Here is a 22,329-nt window from a genome sequence, read left to right as displayed (position 1 = left end):
TAGTCTAGGGGTCAATAACTGCTCTAGGATACTTGGAAGACAAATTGGCCTAGTAATTTAATTTTTGGTTTGTGGAATTATTTTTCTAAGCACTAGAATAATTATTAAATTAAATTTCATAATTAATCTTTTGATAATTAATGTAATAAGTAGGATAATGTTGAAAAATGGGATCAAAAGGCTGCCACTTAGGAAAATTTGCCCATGCAAGTGGAAAAAACGTTTTTAGGGGTTGGAGGAAGTCTATTCTAGCCATTGTGAGAGAGGAGGAGGCTGTTAGTGACCAAGAGATGGTGCTGGATGATTTGCAGCCACCATGGAACATTCCTATAGTAGGTGACAATAATTTGGAGCCCTCCAGGAGTAGATGATAGTAGCCCAAGGTCCTTTTGTGCATTGGTGCAGGTGACAGCATATAGAAGGGGGAAACAGTCTTTCTGGTGGTCCTAAGCTGTAGGTGACAGCTTCCATGGCTGTTTGAGCAGGGCAACAACAAACTTTCAGCGTTTCTTGTGATGAAACTTTTGAAATTTCTCTCTCATTCCCTACCCATCTCTCAAGTTATCTCAACGAAATCCAGCCATTTGAATTATCAAAGGTGGAGACATTGGAAAATCTTTGTTGTAAACCCTAATTTACAATAGAATTTAGGATTTGACAGCAACCTTGGGGTGCGTGCTCAAAATTGAGGGCCTAGGACTTGAATTCTAGCAATTGAAATTGAGGAATTTCAAGGAGATTCAAGAGGCCAGCTAGCCAATATCAGATTTGGGGTTGAATTTGTCTTTCAAGGAGCAGGGTGAAGGCTGATTCGTGAGCAAACCAAGGGGCAAATTGGTTTGAAGGATTGTTGGTTAGTTTTGAAGTAAGTGGTACTTGGATTAGTGTAGTTCTCTTTCTTTACACCTTCTCTTTGTGATTCTATCATTATGTGTCATGCTATAAGTGTGGGGACGTAAGGGTTGGGTCGTTTGTCAGTGTTTAGGCTGTTATTGGTCAGCCTAACTACTTTAAGGTCTTAAGTGTGGAAATGCATCTTTGTACGTTTGCTTGTTTACAATCATGCAAGTGTCTCTATTCAATCTTTACTCAATGCACTCTCTGTTATATATCCTCTTGGGGTCCCTTTCCCACTGACATGTCCTGTCCCACCTTGCGCCTGGGGTTTCTCCTTGCCAATTTTGCCATTTTCCATTTTTTCAATCCTTCCAGCTTCCATTCTTTACATTAGGTCGTTTTTGTGTTTTCAGCACTTTCTTCATCAACCTCTGCTCCAACTGGTGGTTATTGCACTTGAGATCTGTCTATGGTGGAACACCTCCCTTATCTCGCTCCAACAAGAGCCACCGATTGTTGGGCAGCTCTAATCTTGAGCATGTTGAACATTCTTTCTAGCTTCAACCTTGAGCATCTTATATATTTTTTCCTTCATTTACAACATTCATTCATTTACTTCAGAGTTCTCTCTCTTCTTTGTTTGTGTTTGTGTGTTTTGAGTTTTGTGTTTAGGGTTTCAATTTTGCATATCTCTATTTGAGTCTGAGTGTTTCAATTGTGGTCGTACTTTTTTGTGTTTTCTTACTGCAAACCCTAGCATATCTTCATATGATATTACAGTTAGTGCTCTTTGATAGAGTATCCTATGGCTATCATGGAGGGCTTGTTTTTGTGTAAGATACATAAACAACATGTATCTGATTTACCATGGCTCAAACGACTCTATCTTGTGGATCCTTTGATGCTTTCTTCAGCCACCCCTTTAATAGAGACCCAAAGTAGGCATTATGATCTTGATTTGGAGGACAACGCTCCTACTAACCTTTCTTGTAGGGATCACTCATTGAGGCCCAACTTTGAAACTCTTCACAATCAAGTCTAGTGGTAGATTCGTACAATCCATTTTTGTGTGAGTTTGATTTTGTCTATACTGCTCCTTTTGTTATGCAAGAACCAACTATAAGTCACTATGGAGACTTAGATTGGTATTGGTATGGTTTTGAAGAAAACTCATGTTTAGAGATGTTTCACAATGTAATCCTTCATTCTCTATTTCATTTGAGAATGAGTTTGGTGCTTCCCATTCACCTTTTCATTTCTAGCCCTTTTCTCCCACATTCACTTCACATTTAGATTTCTCTTCTTTTAATCTAGATCCTTACTTTACATCTACAATAGGTTATCCAATCTTAGTGCACATTGTCTTTGATGTACATCAAGGTTTTAGGCCATCTTTAGATGCTCAGAAGTATACCACTCTGCATCCTAGTACATCATTAGCAGGAATGCGTTCCTTTAACAATGTGTTTTACGCACACTTGCAAGTGTGTTGCTCTCTATCCCTTGGTACTATTATGTAGGGACTCCCCCTCTTGCACACTGCACCACCATCCTTGCTTGCTCAAATGCATGAATCCCCATCTTGGGACTGATGAGTCACCTTCTCCTTTGAAAGAAATGGGATGCACCGGTTTTGGCCTTTTTTCTGCAGATTTTGATCTCTTTCATAGGGTTTTATTTTTCAATGTAGGACCAACATGCAGGTTTGCACCTGTTTTTCTTGTGTTGAAGATATGGGATGCACACCATTCCTTTTATGGTTTCATCTTCCTAGGAGATTTGCTCTTCTACCAGCATGGAGGTTTTCCCTCCCGAGGTGGATTATATAACATCTCTCTTGATGCTATCATGGTGGTGACTTTTACCTTGCTGTTCTAGTTGGGGTTCTTCATGGTTCTCGGCACCACACGAAGACCAACATCAAGTTCCTTTTCCTCCTTCAGCCTTGACATCAAGGGTTGAGAGGGGGTTGCTACCCTTTCTGGGTATTCTACAAGTTTCGGCACTTGTCTTCAGCATCAGTCTTTCTTTCATGTTGTATCTTCTCCTTTGCATTGCATGATTTCATCATCTTTGTAAAGAGCACTTGGGCAAATGAACAATTTTTCCAAATGACATATGCTACATGCTCATTCTCATCATGTAGTACACTACTATGCATCTCATTGTGTAGAGCATGCTTGGGCAGATCTTAAGCTGTCTCCATTGACAGTTCTTTACCACTTTGCCACCACCTCACCATCCTTCATCACCCTTTCCTTGTCTTCAACACCCTCAAGTGGTTGGGTTAGCTTCTTTGTTTTGTGATGTGTTGGATAAAAATAAGCTAGAAACCTCGGATATTCCATCTTTATTAAAAGATTTAGATGTGATTATGCGAGATCCTAGGGAACCCCACCAAAAGCTGAGGGATAACCCAGTGTTAAAAGATATGAAGCCCCCTCAGTTTCACAGGGAGGAAAAAGACATAAATAAAGACACTATCTTTAATTTTCTCCAAAAATGGGAGGATTTGCACAAACTTAAAAGTACTCCATCACATCTCCAAGCGCTAGAGGCTAGTTTAACTTTGGGACCAAAGGCATATAAATGGTGGCGAACTTTAAAGGAGGCACATAAAATACCTGAAACTTGGGCTAAATTTGAATCGGTATTTTTGAAAGAATTCCTCTTGAAAATGAAATGGAAAGAAATTGGGAAGATTGGGATTATGTCAGACAAAAGGGAAGACCCCTATTGACATATCTGGAGGAATATCGTGAGATAATCCTCAAATTGGAAGGAATAGATGAATTTCAAAAGAGAAGAGGATTCATTAGGGGACTAGATCAAGCCTGTAAAAAGGTAGTGAAAAGGAGTTCACCTAAGATGCTTGAAGAGGCAATTAAATTTGCATTAATCAATGAAAATAGTACGCGTTCAGGTACACTCACTAGTCTCACGGATACGGAGCCCAAGTCTAAGAAATTGGAAACCTCAAAATTTGTAGGTAAATATAAAAGGAAAATACCATTTCTTAAGGGCAAGAAACAACCCTTTGAAAAGAAACAATATGTAAGGCCAAAGTTAAGTCAAGATGACTTTGATAAGGCCAAAAAAGAAAGGCTGTGTTTCAATTACCTATCCCCTAACCATGCTGCCTGGAATTGCCCTCAAAGGAAAAAGGGGGAAGATAAAGGAAAGGATAAGGACAAGGGCAAGGGAAAAGAAAAACAAATCCATGTAGTGCAGACCCTGGAATTAAAGGGGCATGAAAGGTATAAATCTTTAGAGGTCTTGGACAAGGATGTACAACATAGGTGTTGTATGTCAACTTCTATGTGGCAGCCTACCTTTGGGCCACATGATTTAGTTAGAGTGCATGGATTGATAGCTGGAAAGAGGGTTAGAGTCATGATTGATGACTCTGCTACCCACAATTTCATAAATTATGCACTTGCCAAAAAATTGAAATTTCCCCAACAAAAGAGTGGGCATCAATATGTTGTTTGTATGATGCAAGGTCAGGATAATAAAATATGGGATACAATGATATCCAATTTGGAAATTGAGATCCAAGGATATAAAGATAAACTTGATTTCCAAATTATAAATATGGAAAGAGCCGATATTGCTTTAGGGAGGGAGTGGCTATGGGGATTGGAACCATCCTTAAAACGTAGTTATCATGATAATACATTGGAATTTGAAAGGGATGGTAAGACTTTTGTGATTCAAGGTGAACATGAAGTATCTCATAACCCTTTGTTGTGTTCCACTGAAGTTCAGAAGCTGATAAAGAAGGAAGCTGATAACCCTATGCCCAGAATGAAAAATGATAGATCTTTTTGATCAATTACAAGGGGCAAAATTCTTCACAAAAATAGACTTAAGATTAGGCTATCGCCAAGTCAAAATTAAGGCATAGGATGTTCCTACGACAGCATTTCGTACTAGATATGGGCATTATGATTTTTTGGTGATGCCTTTTGGCCTTACTAATGCACCAGCTACCTTTATGAAGGTGATGAATAGTGTGTTACGGCCCTATCTAGGACATTTTGCAGTAGTCTTCTTGGATGATATCTTGATCTTTAGTAGATCAATAGAAGAACATTTGGAACACTTACGATTAGTATTCAAATTATTAAGAACACATTCTCTTTATGGGAAGAAAACTAAATGTGAATTCTTCACACAAGAGGTTAAATATTTGGGACATATTATCTCGAAAGAGGGAATCAAGATGGATCCAGAAAAAGTAAGGGCAATTATTGAATGGCCATCTCCAAGGAACCTGGAAGAGCTGCAGATCTTCCTAGGATTATCTGGATTTTATCGTAGATTCATTCGAGATTATACCAAAATAGCTGTTTCAATGACAGATCAACTTAAAGGGAAAGGAAAGAGCTTTAATTGGGGAACAGACCAAAATGAAAGTTTTCAAAAACTTAAGGTAGCTATTGCTACAGCTCCAGTACTATTAATTGTGGATCCCAATAAATCATTTGTGGTTGAAGCCGATGCTAGTGATAAGGCGATAGGCGCGGTCTTATTACAAGAAGATCGACCAGTTGCTTTTGAAAGCAAGAAATTAGACCGTGCAAAACTGAATTATTCTGTTTATGAGAAGGAGCTGTATGCAATAGTACATGCAATGAAGAAATGGAGGCACTATCTGTACGGTGTCAAACTTTTGATCTTGTTGGATCATGAAAGCATTAAGTGGCTTAATGACCAATCGGATCTACAAGGGCGTAAAGCCAGATGGGCCGAACTACTTCAAGAGTTCGACTACGAAATAAGGTATAGAAAGGGGAAGTAAAATATAGTGGCGGATGCACTCAGTAGAATGCCCATCATAAATGAATTGAGTTTTACTCAGTTCACTTCCGATTTACTTGAATCTTTGAAAGGGAAATGCTAGGTTGATGCGGCATATTCCAACATATGGGAAGCAATAAATAATGGGGATCCAAATGGAAGAGCCTCCACAGAGGAAGGAATATCTAAGGATGTTCATCAAGGAAATGAAGCATCAGGGGTTGCTCAAATGAGATTCAAGTGGAAGAATTTTACCATTGATAATGGTTATTTACTCTACAAGGGTAGGGTATGTGTCCCGAAAGATGAAGAAATAAGGCGCCAGATACTCTTAGAGTGTCATGATACCCCTAGCGCAGGACATCCAGGAGTTAATAAGACTTATAGTCTTATTAAAAGGCAGTTCTATTGGCCTGGAATGAATAAGGACATCCTTGACTATGTTATCAAATATAATAAATGCCAGGTTAATAAAGCTGAAAGATTGAAAATGGGAGGACTTCTCCACCCATTAGAGATTCCTTCGGGAAAATGGGAGAGTATCTCCATGGATTTTATTGTTGCGTTACCCAGAACACAGAGGGGGCACGATTCTATGTGGGTGATTGTGGATAGGTTAACCAAAATGGCTAGGTTTATTCCAACTTCAACTGATGTTAAAACACCAGAATTGACTAGATTGTTCGTAGAGAACATATACCGATTGTATGGCCTTCCAGCAAATATAGTTTCTGATCGGGATAGAAAATTTGATAGTCAATTTTGGCGTGCTGTATTTAGGAAGTTGGATACTAAACTTAGCATGAGTACGGCGGACCATCCGCAAATTGATGGGCAAACTGAAAGGGTTAACCAAATCCTTGAAGATATGCTCAGGGCATATGTAAGTAAAAGGCAAACTAATTGAAAAGAGTATCTATCGATAGCAGAGTTTGCATATAATAGTGCCAAGCACTCTTCCACTGGAGATAGTCCATGTATGTTAATGTATGGGTTTCAGCCCAGAGCTCCTCATGCAGTAGGACTACATAAGGAAAAGGTTCAGGCAGCCAAGGACTTTTTGGAGGATATGAATAGTATGTTAAAATTTGCTCAAGAAAATATTAAGAAAGCTCAAAATCGAGCTAGAGCTTATGCAGATCCTCACCGAAGAGACATCTCATTTGAAGAAGGAGAATTGGTCTATCTTAAGGTGCCTGAACAAACTAAAACTATGAAAACGGAACGATGTCCAAAGCTTTCACCCAGGTATTGTCATCCTTTCATAATAGTTAAAAGGGTGGGAGGACAGGCCTACAAGCTCCAACTACCTGCTGGTAGTAAAACACATCCAGTTTTTCATGTAAGTAAGCTAAGGAAGAAGCTAGGTGATTTGGATAATCTAATCTTAAATGATAACATTGAGGAGCTATTAGATGACCAATCTAATCCACATGAACCGGAAAGAATATTAAATGTTCGTAACAGACGAACAAGAAATACTATTTATCAAGAATATTTGGTCAAATGGAAAGATTGTTCAGAAGAAAGCTCAACATGGGAGCGAGTAAGTACCCTAAGGAAAAGGTTTCCCAATTTACAGTTGGACCTTCAAAGTATCGTTTTCGAGGACGAAACCGATTCTTAAGGGGAAGGAAATGTTACATTAATAAGGTAATTTATGGGAGACAGGCACGAGGGATGACCGTCCGGGGGCCTTGGGCACCTGAACGGGGTCAAGGGGAGCCTAGAGAGTAAGAGAGTCTAAGAATAGTAGGACTCACCTGAAGCGGACGACTGGCAGAGGAAACAGGGAGAGAGGAGCCAGCACTCATCTAGGCGAGGCTGGGAGGTGAAAGAAAGGAACTTGTGCCATTTTGATTCACAAAATAGATAGAATCGTCGTTAGGAGTTTGGGCTACTAGCTGCGTCATACACGTCATAATAACCATTCCCTCCGTTGTCTTGGTAGACCACTAGGCATTTGATGTGCACCCTTTGTTTGATGCCTTGGCTACTTTGGGGTGGAATGCATTGGGGTAAAAATCGGCTCCAGCTTTTCTTTGAGTTCCTTCCTTGGTTCCAGTTTTGGGCTTGAGAAGGGGTGTTGAGCTTGAAATTCATTACCCATTGATTAGCTCTTTAAAAAAGCCCCAAATCAGTTAATTACCTATAATAAAATGGGAAGCAGTTCTAGAGAGTTTCTGTACCCCACATGCAAAACCCTAATTTGGGAGGGTCTTTCCACATCTATAAATAGATAAGCTGCTGACCATTCAGCCTTATCCTTGTTTAGCAGGTTTCAACCATTAGTCCTTTTCCACCAGCTGTCCAGGCCCCAATAACCGCTACTACATGGTCTATAGCTGTCGCTTAACCTCCCACTGTTGTCGGTGATCGAATTCCATTCTCTATATCAGGTCGTTTTTATGGTTTTAGCACTTTTTTTCATTAGCCTTTGCTCCGATTGATGGTTTTTGCACTCAAGATCCGTCTCCGATGGACAACACACATTGATGCTGCTCCCATGAGAGCCACCGACTGCTCGACAACTGTGTCCCTGACCATCTTATACATTATTTCCTTCATTTATAGCATTCATTCATTCACTTTAGAGTTCTCTCTCTTCTCTGTTTGTGTCTGTGCGTTTTGAGTTTTGCGTGTTTTGAGTTTTGCGTTTTGTGTTGCGTTCAGGGTTTGACTTTTGCATATCATTGTCTGAGTCTCTGTGCTTCAGTTGTGGTCATACTTTTTGTGTTTCCTCAATGCAAACCCTAGCATATCTTCATAGTCTCCTCATATAGAAGGCTATGGTGTTAGGCGATTAGTCAGTTCATGGTTGAGTCTGGACTTGTGGTTCAGTAGGCTGGCATCATAGATTATTTAGGCATTTTATTTGACAGTTTTTGACTGATTTTTTGACTTCTTATTGCAGCTTTTGTCTTATTTTGATCAGATTTTGGGTTATACTGTATGCGAACTCTTGTTTTTTGCAGTCCGTGCTCGTGATTTGGCTGTGTTCCCTCTCCAAATACCTTCTTTTCTCTACTTCTTTTCTCAATCCTCTATAGATGGCTGCTTCATGCACATCCATTGATGCTATGCTATATGGAGGTTGAAGTGAGGCTCTTGTAGCTTTAGAGAGGGGTTCGAAGACAAAGAAGTCGAAGGCCTAGTATCACCATAGTGGCAAGAAAGATCATTTAAGGAAGGATTGCAAAGAGGTAGCGATTTCTAGGAAGAAAAAGGAGTGGAAGACGACGTGGGATGTGGATTCCTCCGACGAGTCATTGTCTGCCTTAGATTTCGATTCAGCTCCTCCGACCTCTGTGAAGTCCCAGGCGTGGAAGGGATCTTCTTCTTCGGATCGTGGGAAGGGCTTAGTGGCCCCTTCCTCAGCTGCTTTCTAGTGATCCCTCACGACTCTCTAGTGCCAGAGAGGGAGTGTGAGAGGGTGGTGAGATGGGGCAGTCGTGCCTCATCTATATTTCTATACAAATGCACAAGATCTAGAGAGGGACATCCTTGACGCATCGATTGAAGTCTGGCAGGTACAAATCCTGGAGCTAGGATTGACATCCAGGTTCATGATTGGCTGGTTACCTGACAGAGTGGGTGGCTTTCATCTGGAGCTCACATGAGGGGACACTTTGGCGGTTTGGCCAAAGAAGGGGTAACCATGGTCATTTTTGCCCTGCGGCATTGGTGATAGGCTGTTAGCCGATTAGCCAGTTCATGGTTGAGTCTGGACTTGTGGTTCAGTAGGCTGGCATCATAGATTATTTAGGCATTTTATTTGCCATTGTTTATTGAGGTTTGGGCATTATTTGCAGCCAGTCGGCCAACATTTAATACTGGTTGACCAGTCATATTTTAGGCATTTATTTGGCCTATATATTGTCAGGCTCCCTCCTCCACATTTTTTTTCATCACTTGACAGTTTTTGGGGAGAGGGAGCAGGTGCTAGTGCCTCCACAGTCGGTGACTCACATTGTATCTGTACTGTCTCATGTCTTGGTATATGGATTCCATTTCCTGAGCATACATCTGAGTTCTCATCTGTATTGTGTTTTTTCTTTTTCTTTCTCTTTTGTCTTGTGTTTCAACAATTTATTACAGCTTATGTTTACGCTTCCATTGCTGCACCACTTTTGACATATGGATAGTAGCTTTGTGATCTTGATTCTTTATGTGGATGATATGCGTATTGCCAGGAAGTCTATATTGGATTTGGATCCATTGAAGAGAAGATTGCATGAAACCTTTGACATGAAGAATTTGGGAAATGCAAGCCATTTTCTTGGTATAAGGATTATGAAGGATAGACTTAAGAAAGTTCTCTATTTGCCTTACAAAAAGTATATTGGAAAAGTACTTGAGCGTCTCAATATGGAGAGGGGAAAGGCTAAAAGTGTTTTGTTGTCTTTATATTGAAATTCAATCAAGAGGATAGTCCTAAGTTAGATGAATAGGAGGTTGAAGTGGCAAAGATACCTTATGCATTCATGATTCGTAGCTTGATATATTCTATGGTAGCTATATTTCTAGACATTGCTTATGTAGTGCAAATAAGCAATGTGTAACAAACCTTTTGTATATCAATTGTTACCAATATATATTGGTTCAATGATTCCAAATTAATTTGATGCCCATGTACTTTGAAAGGCGATATGTATTATTTGAGTGTTTCAAAATATAACTAAATGTTCACTTTTCTATTTAAGGGTGGCCATTGGCTAGAATACTCTATAATTTTACTTGGGTCGTCATTAACGAGATGCCCAAGAGAACTTAAAAGTTTAGTTGGGGCAGTCAGATTGACTAGAAAGCTCAGATGACTAAGACTTTTACACTTAGTCAATCACATTGACTAGAAGCCCATATAATGAGTGTTTTAGAAAGTGAAACCGGACGCTCATGATCAAAGAAACAAACCATGAACTAGTAAACCTATATAATGAAGCTCTCCAGAAGCTAAATTTGGCGACGCTAAAAATTTAGGAGATTACTATTTTTGGAAGTCGCTGAAATGAAAATTTTGTTTGCATCAAAGGGTCCAAAATTTTGCAAGGAACAATTTTATTTTCAGCAGCTATCTCAAATTCTTAACTATTTGAGAGATTTTTAAAGTAGAAGGTTTGGAAACTTTTTTATGTGGAAAAGTTACATATGGTATCTAGAATAGGACATGTGCCATTTTGAAGAGAGAAGTATCCCTTTACTTCTTATTTTCAACAAACACTTGTTATTTGTAGCCTTTACTTTTCACTTTTGAGTACCCAAGCCCACACCTGTATATTGGAGGTCTCTCTCTTCATTTGGAATAAGCTCTTGTGCTGAAATTTCAGCCACATGCTTTGTATTCTCCTATCTCTCTATCATCCAAGAAACACTTTCTACTTAGTTTAATCTAATCCAAGCACTAAAGAAGAAAATCAGCTTGTTGCCCAAGTTTGCAAAAATTAGGATTTCAAAATCCTAATTTTCAGAATTACATATCATACGGTTCATGCACTTGGTGCTCGTGGTTTTGTTTCAATAAATTTCTATAAAGGGGGAGGGGCCGGTTCCCCTCTCAATGTGGTGTTGAAACCCCCCCCCCCCCCCCCCCCCCCCCCCCGCCCCCTCTCTCTCTCTCCCCATCTTCTAATTTTCACGGGGATAATTGATTGAGTTGGTTAAGTTCAAAGTATTGTCATTCTCATGTTCTTGCCTGTGCTTACATTGAGCAATGGGAGTAGTTAGTAGGTTTATCGTAAAATTTGGCAAGAAGCATTAAGAAATAGTGAAGTATCATGAGATATGTGAATGACACAAGAGCCGTGTGCATTTGTTTTGGAAGGAAGGATGTATCCGTCCTTGGTTATGCAGATGCTGATTTTGTAGGGAATGTGGAGTCTAGAAAATCCACGACATGATTTGTTTTTACTTTGCCTTTAGGAAACTGATAACAACTTTATCAGTTGGATGTTGATGCCAAACACACTTGGTAGACTTACCTCACTCATGACCATTCTGGGAGGAGTCATGTTGGAGCATGCATATAGCTTGGTTAGGCTAGATGACAAATGCTTAAGGATTCTGTAGGATGATTTAGTCTACATAGAACATTGGTCCATTAGCAAAGGTCTCTTGGGTATCTCACTTTTGGGGGTGATTGGTTACATATTGAAGAGACCTATGGGGGAGTTCATCAGCTGAATGCTATCACTATAGATCTTTTTCTACCTCTTCCTTTTTGTAGGTTTCTTATTTGGCCTTATTGCTATTTTTCTTTTCATTTTTTCAGCCCTTTATGATTGTATTTCATTAGATTTTTCATGTAGTCTCTAGTCTCTCTTTATCTCTAACTTTGGAAAAGTATCAATGATAGCTGAAGTGTGTAAGTTATGTGCTTCATTTAGCCTAGTCAAGTCAAGACTTTACTGTATGGAAGATGAAATTAGAATTTAGGACTCACCAAATATAAAATACATACAAAATCAAAATACGTTCTTAATAAATTTCTTAATAAATGTTAGGGTATTAATCAAGAGATGATCTCACACCCACCCTCCCTCTCTTTGCAAGAAAAAGAGAGATTAAATGTCAATATTGTGATCAATGAATAGTACATCTTGTTTTATGTTTAAAGACAAAATTGACTATTCCAACTCTTGACAAGTAGAACAAAGAGTTTTTAAGAGGTTTAATGGTTTATGCATAAGAATACCAAAAGAAGGATATAAAAATGGTATAATTTTTTTTGTAAGGGGCGATGATTTGGAGATAAGGGAATCAACAGAAGAGCATGAATATAATAGAAGATAACTATTGGACGTGATTCTTTTAGAAACCTTACAACCTAGAAGACATGCATTTGCCCATATTGAAATTGGTCACATTACAAAGCTTTATGTACATCATGTACTCCATACTATCCAACACAAGAAGAAACAATCTACTTTTGGGCATGGCAATATATAATTTCAAAAGTTTGTAAAGTGCAAAACAACGTTGGGGGGCCTAAAAAATTATCTAAGAGAGATCCTAGTGTACATGTGGAAAATTTATTTAGCTATCATTGATACTTAGTCTCATGCTTTCACATTAGTGGTTTGTGTTTATTTCCGTTATTTATTGTTGAGAGAGAACTTGATTATCAATATTGTGATTAGTATTATCTCGCTTATATATATTGAGTGATAGTTTTATGATTCAAATCCCATACTCATTTTCTAGATTCAAATAGTCATATTGCATTAATAGATATATAAGATGAACAATATTTACACAGGTGGCCGTTGTGTGCTCAAAATGGATCATCATTGTGTTTGGGTTGTCAATTGTGTTGGAGCTCGCAACTACAAGTTTTTCCTTTTATTCATTGTAAGAACTTACAAACTTGGACTTGAAGTATTGTGGTAATAAGCGTTTGAACTACTATGTTAATGTAACAGAACATGATAAACAAGCTTGATTTGCATTTGTGAAACATGTATACATTTATCCAAATGTTATTCTCTTGTAAACTTTGAAAGCAATCATTTAATTTTGTTATCGTACACAGATTATACTTTAAGGCTCATATTCCTTCATAGGCTCATGTCTCATATTTCTTTCTTTTTTTAGAGAAAAGAAAATTCTATTAATAACAATGTGGAGAAAATTCCCCCAAGATAAAATACAAACAAGAAGGAACTGCGTAAAGAGTAGCTATGTACATCACAAATATATGGTTGTGTGAACAATTAATCTAATGGGCTATAATACTAGACCATTTGAGGGGCAATATGGAAAAAGGTTCAAGAATCCCAAGTCTGCAAGAAGGGCCCTATCCTCATCATCCTCTCAAAGCCGCCATGTATGCTCTCCCATCTCTCGGACTTTCTCTTTTAGAGAGTGTAGATGGTCTTTGTCAAAATCCTTGAAAGAGTCTATGTTGTGGGTACGTCTTGAAGGTCTAGAGCAGGGCTGCATCTTTTGGACTCTCTCTCGCAAAGAGTGGATGGTCTATGTCCAAATCCTTGAAAGAGTGTGTGTTGTGGGTACATCTTGAAGGTCTATAGCAAGGCTACACCTCGTGGTCCAAATGTACCAAGCAATAACGTTGGCAATCAACTCCTAGACAATGTCCCTGGGTCTATTGTGTTTGCAAATAATGTGGAGTGGGGATCTTGCTTAGATGTTGACCAATGATGAGAAAAAAAGGGCTCCTATGGAGATCCTCATATCTACATGCCGGGCCTCTGTTTGTGACCCAAGCTACAACCCCTAGATCATAACCATGGTATTTGTTGTGGTGTGGAAGATCATATTTACGGCTCTCTTTCATACCTCTTGAGAGTTGGGAAAGTCCCATAGGCAGTGTCTCTGTGTCTCCGTGTCTCCTTTGGCTTGCCACATCTCACGTATGCCATTTGCAACCCTGCCATATCCAAGCTATGTGGCAACTGCTGAGATCCTATGAGCTAATAGCTATAGGAAGGGGGATATCTTTGTAGACCTAAAGCCCTTGTTTAGCCTTCTCCAATAATTGGATAAGAAATGATCTAAGATGCCCTCTCGAGTTCTATAACTTTCAGTCATGATTGTACTTTCTATGTTTCCTTAGTACAAACCCTATCATATCTTCACATGGTATCACAGTTGGTGCTCTTGTCTAGTTGTTGCTGAGCAAAGTAGGGCAGGTGGCAAAAGTGGAGCCTGTAGGAGTATGTTAGAGCAAGCTGTGAACTCAGGGAACTGTATGGCAGCAGGATGGCTGATCAGGCTGGAAATGCAGCTCTGCCAAGGCTGAATGGGCAAGGGGCAACTGGGAACAACCAGTTAGGAGTTGGGGCAGTCAACGAAGCTGTCCAACATGTGGGAGTGTGACAATGATATTTAGATATGAAGCTGTCTTACAGCAGGCTGTCACCAGGCTGTAAGACAGGAGAAATGCAGGCTGATCAGGTCATGAAAATGAGCAGGATGCTGACTCAGCTGACAGCAGCAAAACACATCAGGTGGGTGCATCTAGTAGGCTGAGCGACAGCTGAAGATCGAGGCAGCAAGGGCTGGAGAGGGTGGCAGCAGTTGATGATGGAGCTGGCAACCACCAAACGCTATAGATTGAGTGGAGTGAGCTGGAAATGAATGACCAGGATGTCAAGGGTCCAAGTGATTGAGTGCACCATCTATTTATAGAGATGAGGAACCAAGCAAACGGGGGGGAGTTTGCTTATGGAACACAAAAAAGTTTTGAGGCTGTCTAAATGAAGCTAATGAAGGTTTAATGTGAAATGCATCTTTTTTAGCTTAAAAGGGTTGCCATTTGTACTTGTGTTGCTCATTGTAATAGAAGTATTTACAGCTGATTGTGTTTGTTGTTGCAGTGATGTGCAGCACTTCCTTATGCTCTATTGGTGTTTTTGTGGTCTGCAACCTGCCTTAGTTTGTGGCAGCTATCCTCCATGTTGATCAAGATGTTTGTGTTAGAGATTTGGTCATTTCTTGGGTGGGCATAATCATTCTAGGGCAGATTTATGCATTTCCTAATCAGGTTGGACAGATTTATGCAGTCCCTAGTTGATCGCAGCAAGTTTGGTCATACTGGGCAGTGCGGGCAGTGTGACACATGGCAGGGCAGCATTTTCACTGTGGCAGATTATTATTATTTTATTATTTATTGCAGTCAGACTGGTTTTACTGCAGTTGACCAGTTTTTTATTGACTGGCCTGCCATATTTTATTATTATTTTTGGCCTATTTATAGGCTGCCCAGCCCAGGGGCACATTCATTCAGGTTTGGTGTGTGCAGGTTGAGAGAGCTCCAACCGACACGATATCCGAGCAGCATTGAAGGCTGATTGATCGTGTGCAGCATGAAGGGGAGATTTCAGCACAACAAAAGGCTGCGTGTTCAGCATTCAAAGGTGAGTGGGAGGATTATGCATTGCCACAAGGTTGAGATGAGTGGAGAAGCATGCGAAAGGAGCAAAGTTGCTGATTTTTTTTGCAAGTTTTGCTATTTATGGAGGAGAAAAGGTTGTGTTTTTAGCCTTTTGCTCATCGTAGACTTATTTTTCATTGCCTTTGGCGGTTGAAGGGGTTTAGGACGAGCAGATGAAGCCCTAGCAAACTGTGTTTTTGGCGTCAGAGGGGCTGATCTTGTTTTTATGTGGATTATTCAAGTGATGATGTCTTCTAAGCTCGACGTGGAGTTTCAGGCTATTATGGACCGTAAGATCCTTGTGTTACCAATGCTTCCTCAAGGTCAAAAACTCGATGGGGAGAATTACCGCATTTGGTGGATAATGATGCTTTCCATCTTGGAGTCTTACGATTTGGCGGAGCTCATGACTGAGGCTATAGATCGTCCTACAACTTGTGATTTATCCAAGTTTTCTTCCAATGAGAAAGTTGAGTTGGCAAAGGTATAAGCTCATTGGGATAAGCTGAATGCTCGCATTTGATCGCTTCTATTTCTCTCGTGCACATCAGTTGTGATAGCCCATATAGAGCCTTTGACCATTGCTTGGAAGATATGGTTGGAATTGGATCAGTTGTACAATCAGATGATCGTGATGAAGTGGGTGTCTTTAGACGTACAAATGCAGATGTTGAACCTATCCAAGTCAACTTCCATGTCGGAGCATGTCAATAAGTGATTGCCTCAAGGTAGACAAACTCCCTTAAATTGGAGAAGTTGGTTCCGATGGTCTTGGATAAGGAGAAACAACTCAAAAGACAGAATGCTCCAAAGATGGAGGTATTGACATGTCAATCTTCTCAATAGAAGGGAAAGAACAAGAAGAAGAAGGACGTGTGCGTCAAATGCATGGGCAAATTCTCATCGTGATAGCTCTTCGGTCCCTATTAAAGGCAGAGGTGATGTGTAGTTGATTTCGTGTGGGCATGGTGGTGTTGACACATTTGAGGCCCTCTATGTGTTGGGTTTGGGATATCGTCTACTTTTAGTAAGCAAGATTTGTGTCCTTGGCCTTATGGTCGAGCTCAATAAGGACTCCTTCTAAGTTCTTGATGGAGATTCAAGATAAGTTCTTTGTGCAGGTCATGAGGAGAATGGAGTCTGTAGGATGTAGACTTTATCGAGCCTTTACCTCTCTTCTTCTTCCATAGACACAGATTGAGCTATGACATGCTCGGTTTGGCCACCTCAAGTACGAGTACCTTAGAAAGGCGGCTCGTGGACAGCTTGTTCGTGGATTGCCGGAGATTGGGGTGAGCGACCAACCATATGTATCTTGCATTCATAGCATGCAACATAGAGATGCGATTCCTAGTAAGGTGTTGCGAAGGGCAAAGGAGCCCTTAGAGCTTGTTTCGATGGACTTATGTGGACCAATAAGGATGGAATTCCTTAAGGGGAATTTATATTTTATTGCAATTGTTGATGGTTTTAGTGGGGTGACATGGATATATTTCTTGTTGGTGCAGTCTAAAGCATTCTCATGTTTCAAGTATTGGTTGATCTTCGAGGAGAACATGTCTAGTGGGAAATTCAAGACCGTGTGATCCGACAAAGGAGGAGAGTTTGTCTCTAGCGAGCTTGCCAAGTTTTGTGCAGATCGTGGTATTTACCCAAGAGTTTGCCAATTATGAACACACCTTAGTAGAATGGCATATTGGAGTAGAAAAACTAGAGTGTGATCGAGATGGCATGGACTATGATGCCAGATGGAGTATTAGTAGACACCTCAATGTTATGGGATGAGGTAGTGGCCACTGCTATCCACATCCTTATTTGATCACCTATATTGACTATGGTTGGTATGACACCTTTTGAGGCTTACTTTGGTCTAAAACCAGATGCGTCTTATTTTGTAGGGTTTGATTTGACACAGATCGAGGTAGATAGTCGTTACGTGCAGTGAGAGATAGAGCGAGTGCGAGAGAGCAGAGTAGAGAGTGAGGACGTTTTCAAGTACAATGATGAGTGTGTACCTTTAGGTTTTTAGATAGATATATATGTGTAAGTACAAGTGCTAAGGGTGTGTTCACACCCGAGCACATTTAAAAGGCACGAGGCCTTTATTCCCAACAACCTCCCACCTAAAGGCAATGTGCTTTAAGAGGAGAAAAGAATCAACTAAGTCTAGGTATGTACAAAGCTGAAATACATATATCTATCCAACTCCCATCATCTGTTGGTAATGAGCAAATCGCTTTGTTGGAAGACCCTTCGTGAGAAGGTTTGCAGGGTTATCATCTGTATGCACTTTGACAAGCTCAATGCTTTTGTTGTCAAGTACATCTCTAATGAAGTGGTACTTCACCTGTATGTGCTTTGTCTTTGCATGAAAGACAAGATTTCGTGCTAGCATGATAGCACTCTGATTATTACAATGGAAAATAGGTAACTTTGTGATGCCAAAGCTCTCCCACCAGATGTGAAAGCCATAAAGCCTCCTTGCATGTCTCAGTGGCAGCCACATACTCTGCCTCTGTAGTAGACAACACAACACACTTTTGTAGCCTGGAGATCCAAGAGACTACTCCTCCTGTGAAAGTAAACACATACCCAGAAGTGGACTTCATGCGGTCCGCATGACTAGTATAGTTTGCGTTCGTAAAGCCAACAATAGATGCCTTGTACTTTCCAAAGCAGATGCATAACTCCTTTGTGCCTTTGAGGTATCTCATAATACCTTTCATGAAATGTTGCAAAACTTTGAAGATATACTCCTGTTGAGATAGATGGAGTAAGCCTTTTGATCTATCTCTGAGTATTCGCATGCCAAGAATGTGATTTGCATCACCAAGATCCTTCATGTCAAAGCTACCATGAAGACTTTACTTCAATGAATCCAAGGCATGAGTATCCCTGCCAGCAATCAGCATGTCATCAACATACAAAACCAAGATAATTAGGCTGCCATCTGTTGCCTTCTTGGTGTATAAGCAATGATCCACTTGACTTCTATGAAAGCCTTGGGACTGCATGAATGTATCAAACTTATTATACCATTCTCTTCGTGCTTGTTTCAGCCCATACAAACTCCTTTTGAGTTTACATACAAATTTTTCCTTCCCTTTTTCAACAAACCCTTCAGGCTGCTGCATATATATGTCTTCATGCAGATCACCATGTAAAAACGTAGTCTTTACATCCATCTGTATGAGCTCCATATCCTCAACTGCAACCAAGCCCAAAATGGTTCTCAATGTAGTCATCTTGACCACAGGAGAGAAAATCTCATCAAAGTCAATTCCATGCTCTTGCTTGTACCCCTTTGCAACCAATATTGCTTTGTACTTTGGTGAGGAACCAGAAGTGACATTCATCTTGTAAACCCATTTGCATGGAAGAGTTTTGTGCCCTTTAGGCAACTGCACCAAGTCCCAAGTGCCATTTTTTTCAAGAGATTTCATCTTTGACAGCATGGCTTTATACCATTTCTTGCTGTCATGTTTGTCCATTGCTTCCTTGAAGCAAGACGGTTCACCATAGTCTGTCAACATGACATAATTAGTCACATTAATTGCACCAGGAACAAACCTGTCAGGTTGTCTAGTAGCCCTAGATGATTTCCTAACCCAATGGTCATTGTTTGCTGGCTGTTTCTACAAATTTCCATTTTCACATGCTATCCTAGCATTTCAGCCTGCAAATCAGCATTAATAGGTTGCTGTCTTGGCTGTTCTTGCACATGTAATGGCTCATTTTCATGGGCAATAGCTGGCTGATCATTTCCAGCATCATTTCCTGCATTTACAGGTTCATTTACAGCAGGTATTTGCTGTTGTACATCGGGTACATTTTGCTGTCCAAAAGGTATTTCTTCCCGGAATATAACCCTATGGACCTCCTTAGTCTTTTCGGGCTGTTTGTGCATGCGATTTTCCCGGAAGATAATGTCATTGTTGCGCACTACATTCCGTTTCTCGGGATCCCACAATCTATATCCCATTTCACCTTCGTCACTATATCCTAGGAAAATGCATTTACAGGACTTTGGCTTAAGTTTGTTGCGTTTTTCTTTACGAATGTGTACAAAAACGTCGCAGCCAAACACTTTCAGATGAGCATATGAAGGTGGCTTGTTCGACCACGCTTCTTGGGGAACTCTCCTCCCCACCAATTTTTTTTTTGTTTGGTGACCGATTAATAAAGTGAATGGCTATCATAACAACCTCTGCCCAAAAACTATGGGTTAATGCAGCATGAGATAGCATCGTACGGATCTTATCTTGTATGGTCCGATTCATACGCTCTGCAACTCCATTTTGGGGCGGATTATGAGGGGCAGTGAGCTCCCTCTTTATCCCTTTGCTGTCACAAAATGCCTGAAAGGCCTTAGACACACATTCCCCACGAAGTTTGCATGTATTGATAGGTGTAAGGCATGGTTTTTTATGTAATTTTCTTTATTGAAAGTGATAAAAAATCACTCTAACAAAGAGATAGGGCTAAACTAAGGCTAAACCTCATGCTTCAGCTCTATCATACGTTCACAAATATAAATCCTATTTTTTCTTATTTTTATGATGCAAAAACCCTAGTTTCTTTCATGTTTTCTTGTTTATTTATAGAAAATTACTTACAATTATTGATTTTTTGGTTTAGATTGAATGAACTTATGGAAAATGATTTTCTTAGTATGTTTCATCCGTTGGGAAGGACAAATGCACACCAAAACCCTAAAAATCGCATATTTTTCCTTAAACTATCTAATCTCAGGTTTTACATGTTTAGCATAAAATTATTATAATACTGATTTTTTAATGATTCCTTCAACATGATTGATCAATCAGAGTATGGGCAATCAAATACAATCATTTCTAACCATTTCAAACAACAATTGATTGTAAAATGGTAAAATCTATATTTTTCAAAATCGCTCATTATGATGCCCGTTTTTCAAACTTGGAGGCCCATTGATGCTTTTTTACAGCCGCTAACGATCTATCCAAGCTCAAGATTCACGTCTCTTTACATTCTTGCATCATCATACGATCAAAACCGTCCATCTCAGCCCATCCCCCTCTCTTTTACATTGATCCATGAGAACAAACCACAAGAGGAGAGAGCAGAGAGTAGAGAACAGAGAGCAGAGAGAGAGAGAGACTAAAATTTGATCTTTTTACTCGGTGCGTCATTTTCGATCATTTTTGAAGTGATGGAAGGCAAAGAATTGATGCATCTTGTTGCCAAGAGAATGTCTAGGATGATGTCCTCCCCCCCCTCTCCCTATTTGAAGAATCGTGATGTTTCATTCATAAAGCTTATTTAAGCTTTAAGCTTTTGGTTTTTTAAAAACTAGTTCACTTTTTCTTGTTCACACTTCGGTCTAAGTGGTTTTTTTTCATGTTTGGAGGGGCAAGCGAGCTCGGATTTGAGATTCGTTTGGACAGCTGGCTTTGTGACGTCGAAATCTATAAACTTGGTCATTGCCATGCACTTTCAAGCTTATGGATCACATAACTGCTGCATAATGCCAAACCTTGTGGGGATTAAATGGGGGGTCAAACAGACTCTGATCGACGAATCGAGACTTGCATTGGGTTCTTGGCATCGAATTTTAATTAGAAAAACTCAAGCTCATTGATTCACAACCGTATCTTTTGTATGAAATTTTGGTCTTTAACAACCTCCCATGCTCTTTTCTGCTCCAAAAATAGCCTTGAAAATTTGCTTCCAATTAGTGTATTGTCAGAGCGAAGACACTTAAGTGTCTTATCTGTCTGATTTTCAGCCAATGCCAAGAATTTTTTAAACTTATCAAGCACTTCATCCTTGCTACGAATAGAGTAAACCCATACCTCCCGTGACATCAACAAAGGTGACAAAATATTTCTTTTTCCCTAAAGATAATCCTGGCATTTGACATACATCCAAATGTACTAACTCTAGAGGAGAAGATTTCAAAGAAAAAAACTTTTTGTGAGACGTCTGTGCATGTTTGCCATAAATGCAATGATCGTAATGCTCAAAATCAGCATAATGAAGATAAGGCAAGTAACCTAAATGAGAAAGCACTTTCATTCCTGTTTGACTCATGTGTCCTAACTGGCCATGCCACAAAGAAACGCTTGGCTACTCGGTCACGGCAACAATATGGTCACGCACACTAGATACATGAAGTGGATACAAAGTATCACTCTTGCAACCTTTGGCAATAACCCTAGATCCCTTACAGATCTTCCATTTTCCATCACCAAAGGTGGTATGAAAACCATCATCATCTAGCTGACCTGTGCTAATCAAGCTCTTCTTGAGTTGAGGTACATGCCGTACATGCTGAAGTGTAAAGACAGAGCCATGCTGAAACTGTAATTGCACACTGCCAATACCTGCAATCTCACATGCATAGTTGTCCCCAAGATGGACAACACCATGTCCACCCGTTGTATAGGCAGAAAATCACTCACGACGAGGGGTGACATGAAAGGAAGCACTTGAATTAAGAATCCAGGTATGCATGTCATCATCTGTATTTGCAAGTAAAGCATGTGCACCAAAGTGTGAAGAGACAAAGAGTACATCACTCCCACTGTCACTGTCATGAGTGACTACATTCACCTCTTCAATCTTTACGCTGCTCTTCTTAGGTTGATTGTCCTTCTTCTCTTCCTCGCTATCATCTGTCTTTTTGCCTTTTCCTTTCTCTTTCTTCCATTTGTAGCAATCACGTTTAAAGTGACCCTTCTTGCCACAATGATGGCATTCAACATCTTTGCCATGTGATTTACTGCGTTCCTTGCCATCATATTTGCCCTTTTGTT

The 22,329-nt window shown here is 39.9% G+C and overlaps 1 protein-coding gene across 1 annotated transcript in view; it reads left to right on the top strand.

Moving 5' to 3' along the window:
* The window catches only part of LOC148028010 (putative protein S-acyltransferase 14), a 71,296-nt gene that overhangs the window by 5,210 nt on the left and 43,757 nt on the right, over positions 1-22,329 (top strand). Inside the window, exon 3 of the mRNA XM_087689694.1 lies at positions 12,896-12,987. Coding sequence (XP_087545820.1) covers positions 12,896-12,987 — 92 coding nt within the window. The remainder of the gene's footprint in view (positions 1-12,895; positions 12,988-22,329) is intronic.

This window comes from Lygodium microphyllum, chromosome 12 (assembly GCF_053477565.2).
Source record: "Lygodium microphyllum isolate KBCC chromosome 12, Lygodium_microphyllum_v1.1.10, whole genome shotgun sequence".
Lineage (NCBI taxonomy): Eukaryota > Viridiplantae > Streptophyta > Polypodiopsida > Schizaeales > Lygodiaceae > Lygodium > Lygodium microphyllum.
The sequence above is the reverse complement of the archived record's forward strand: the minus strand, read 5'-3'. Positions and strand labels throughout refer to the sequence as shown.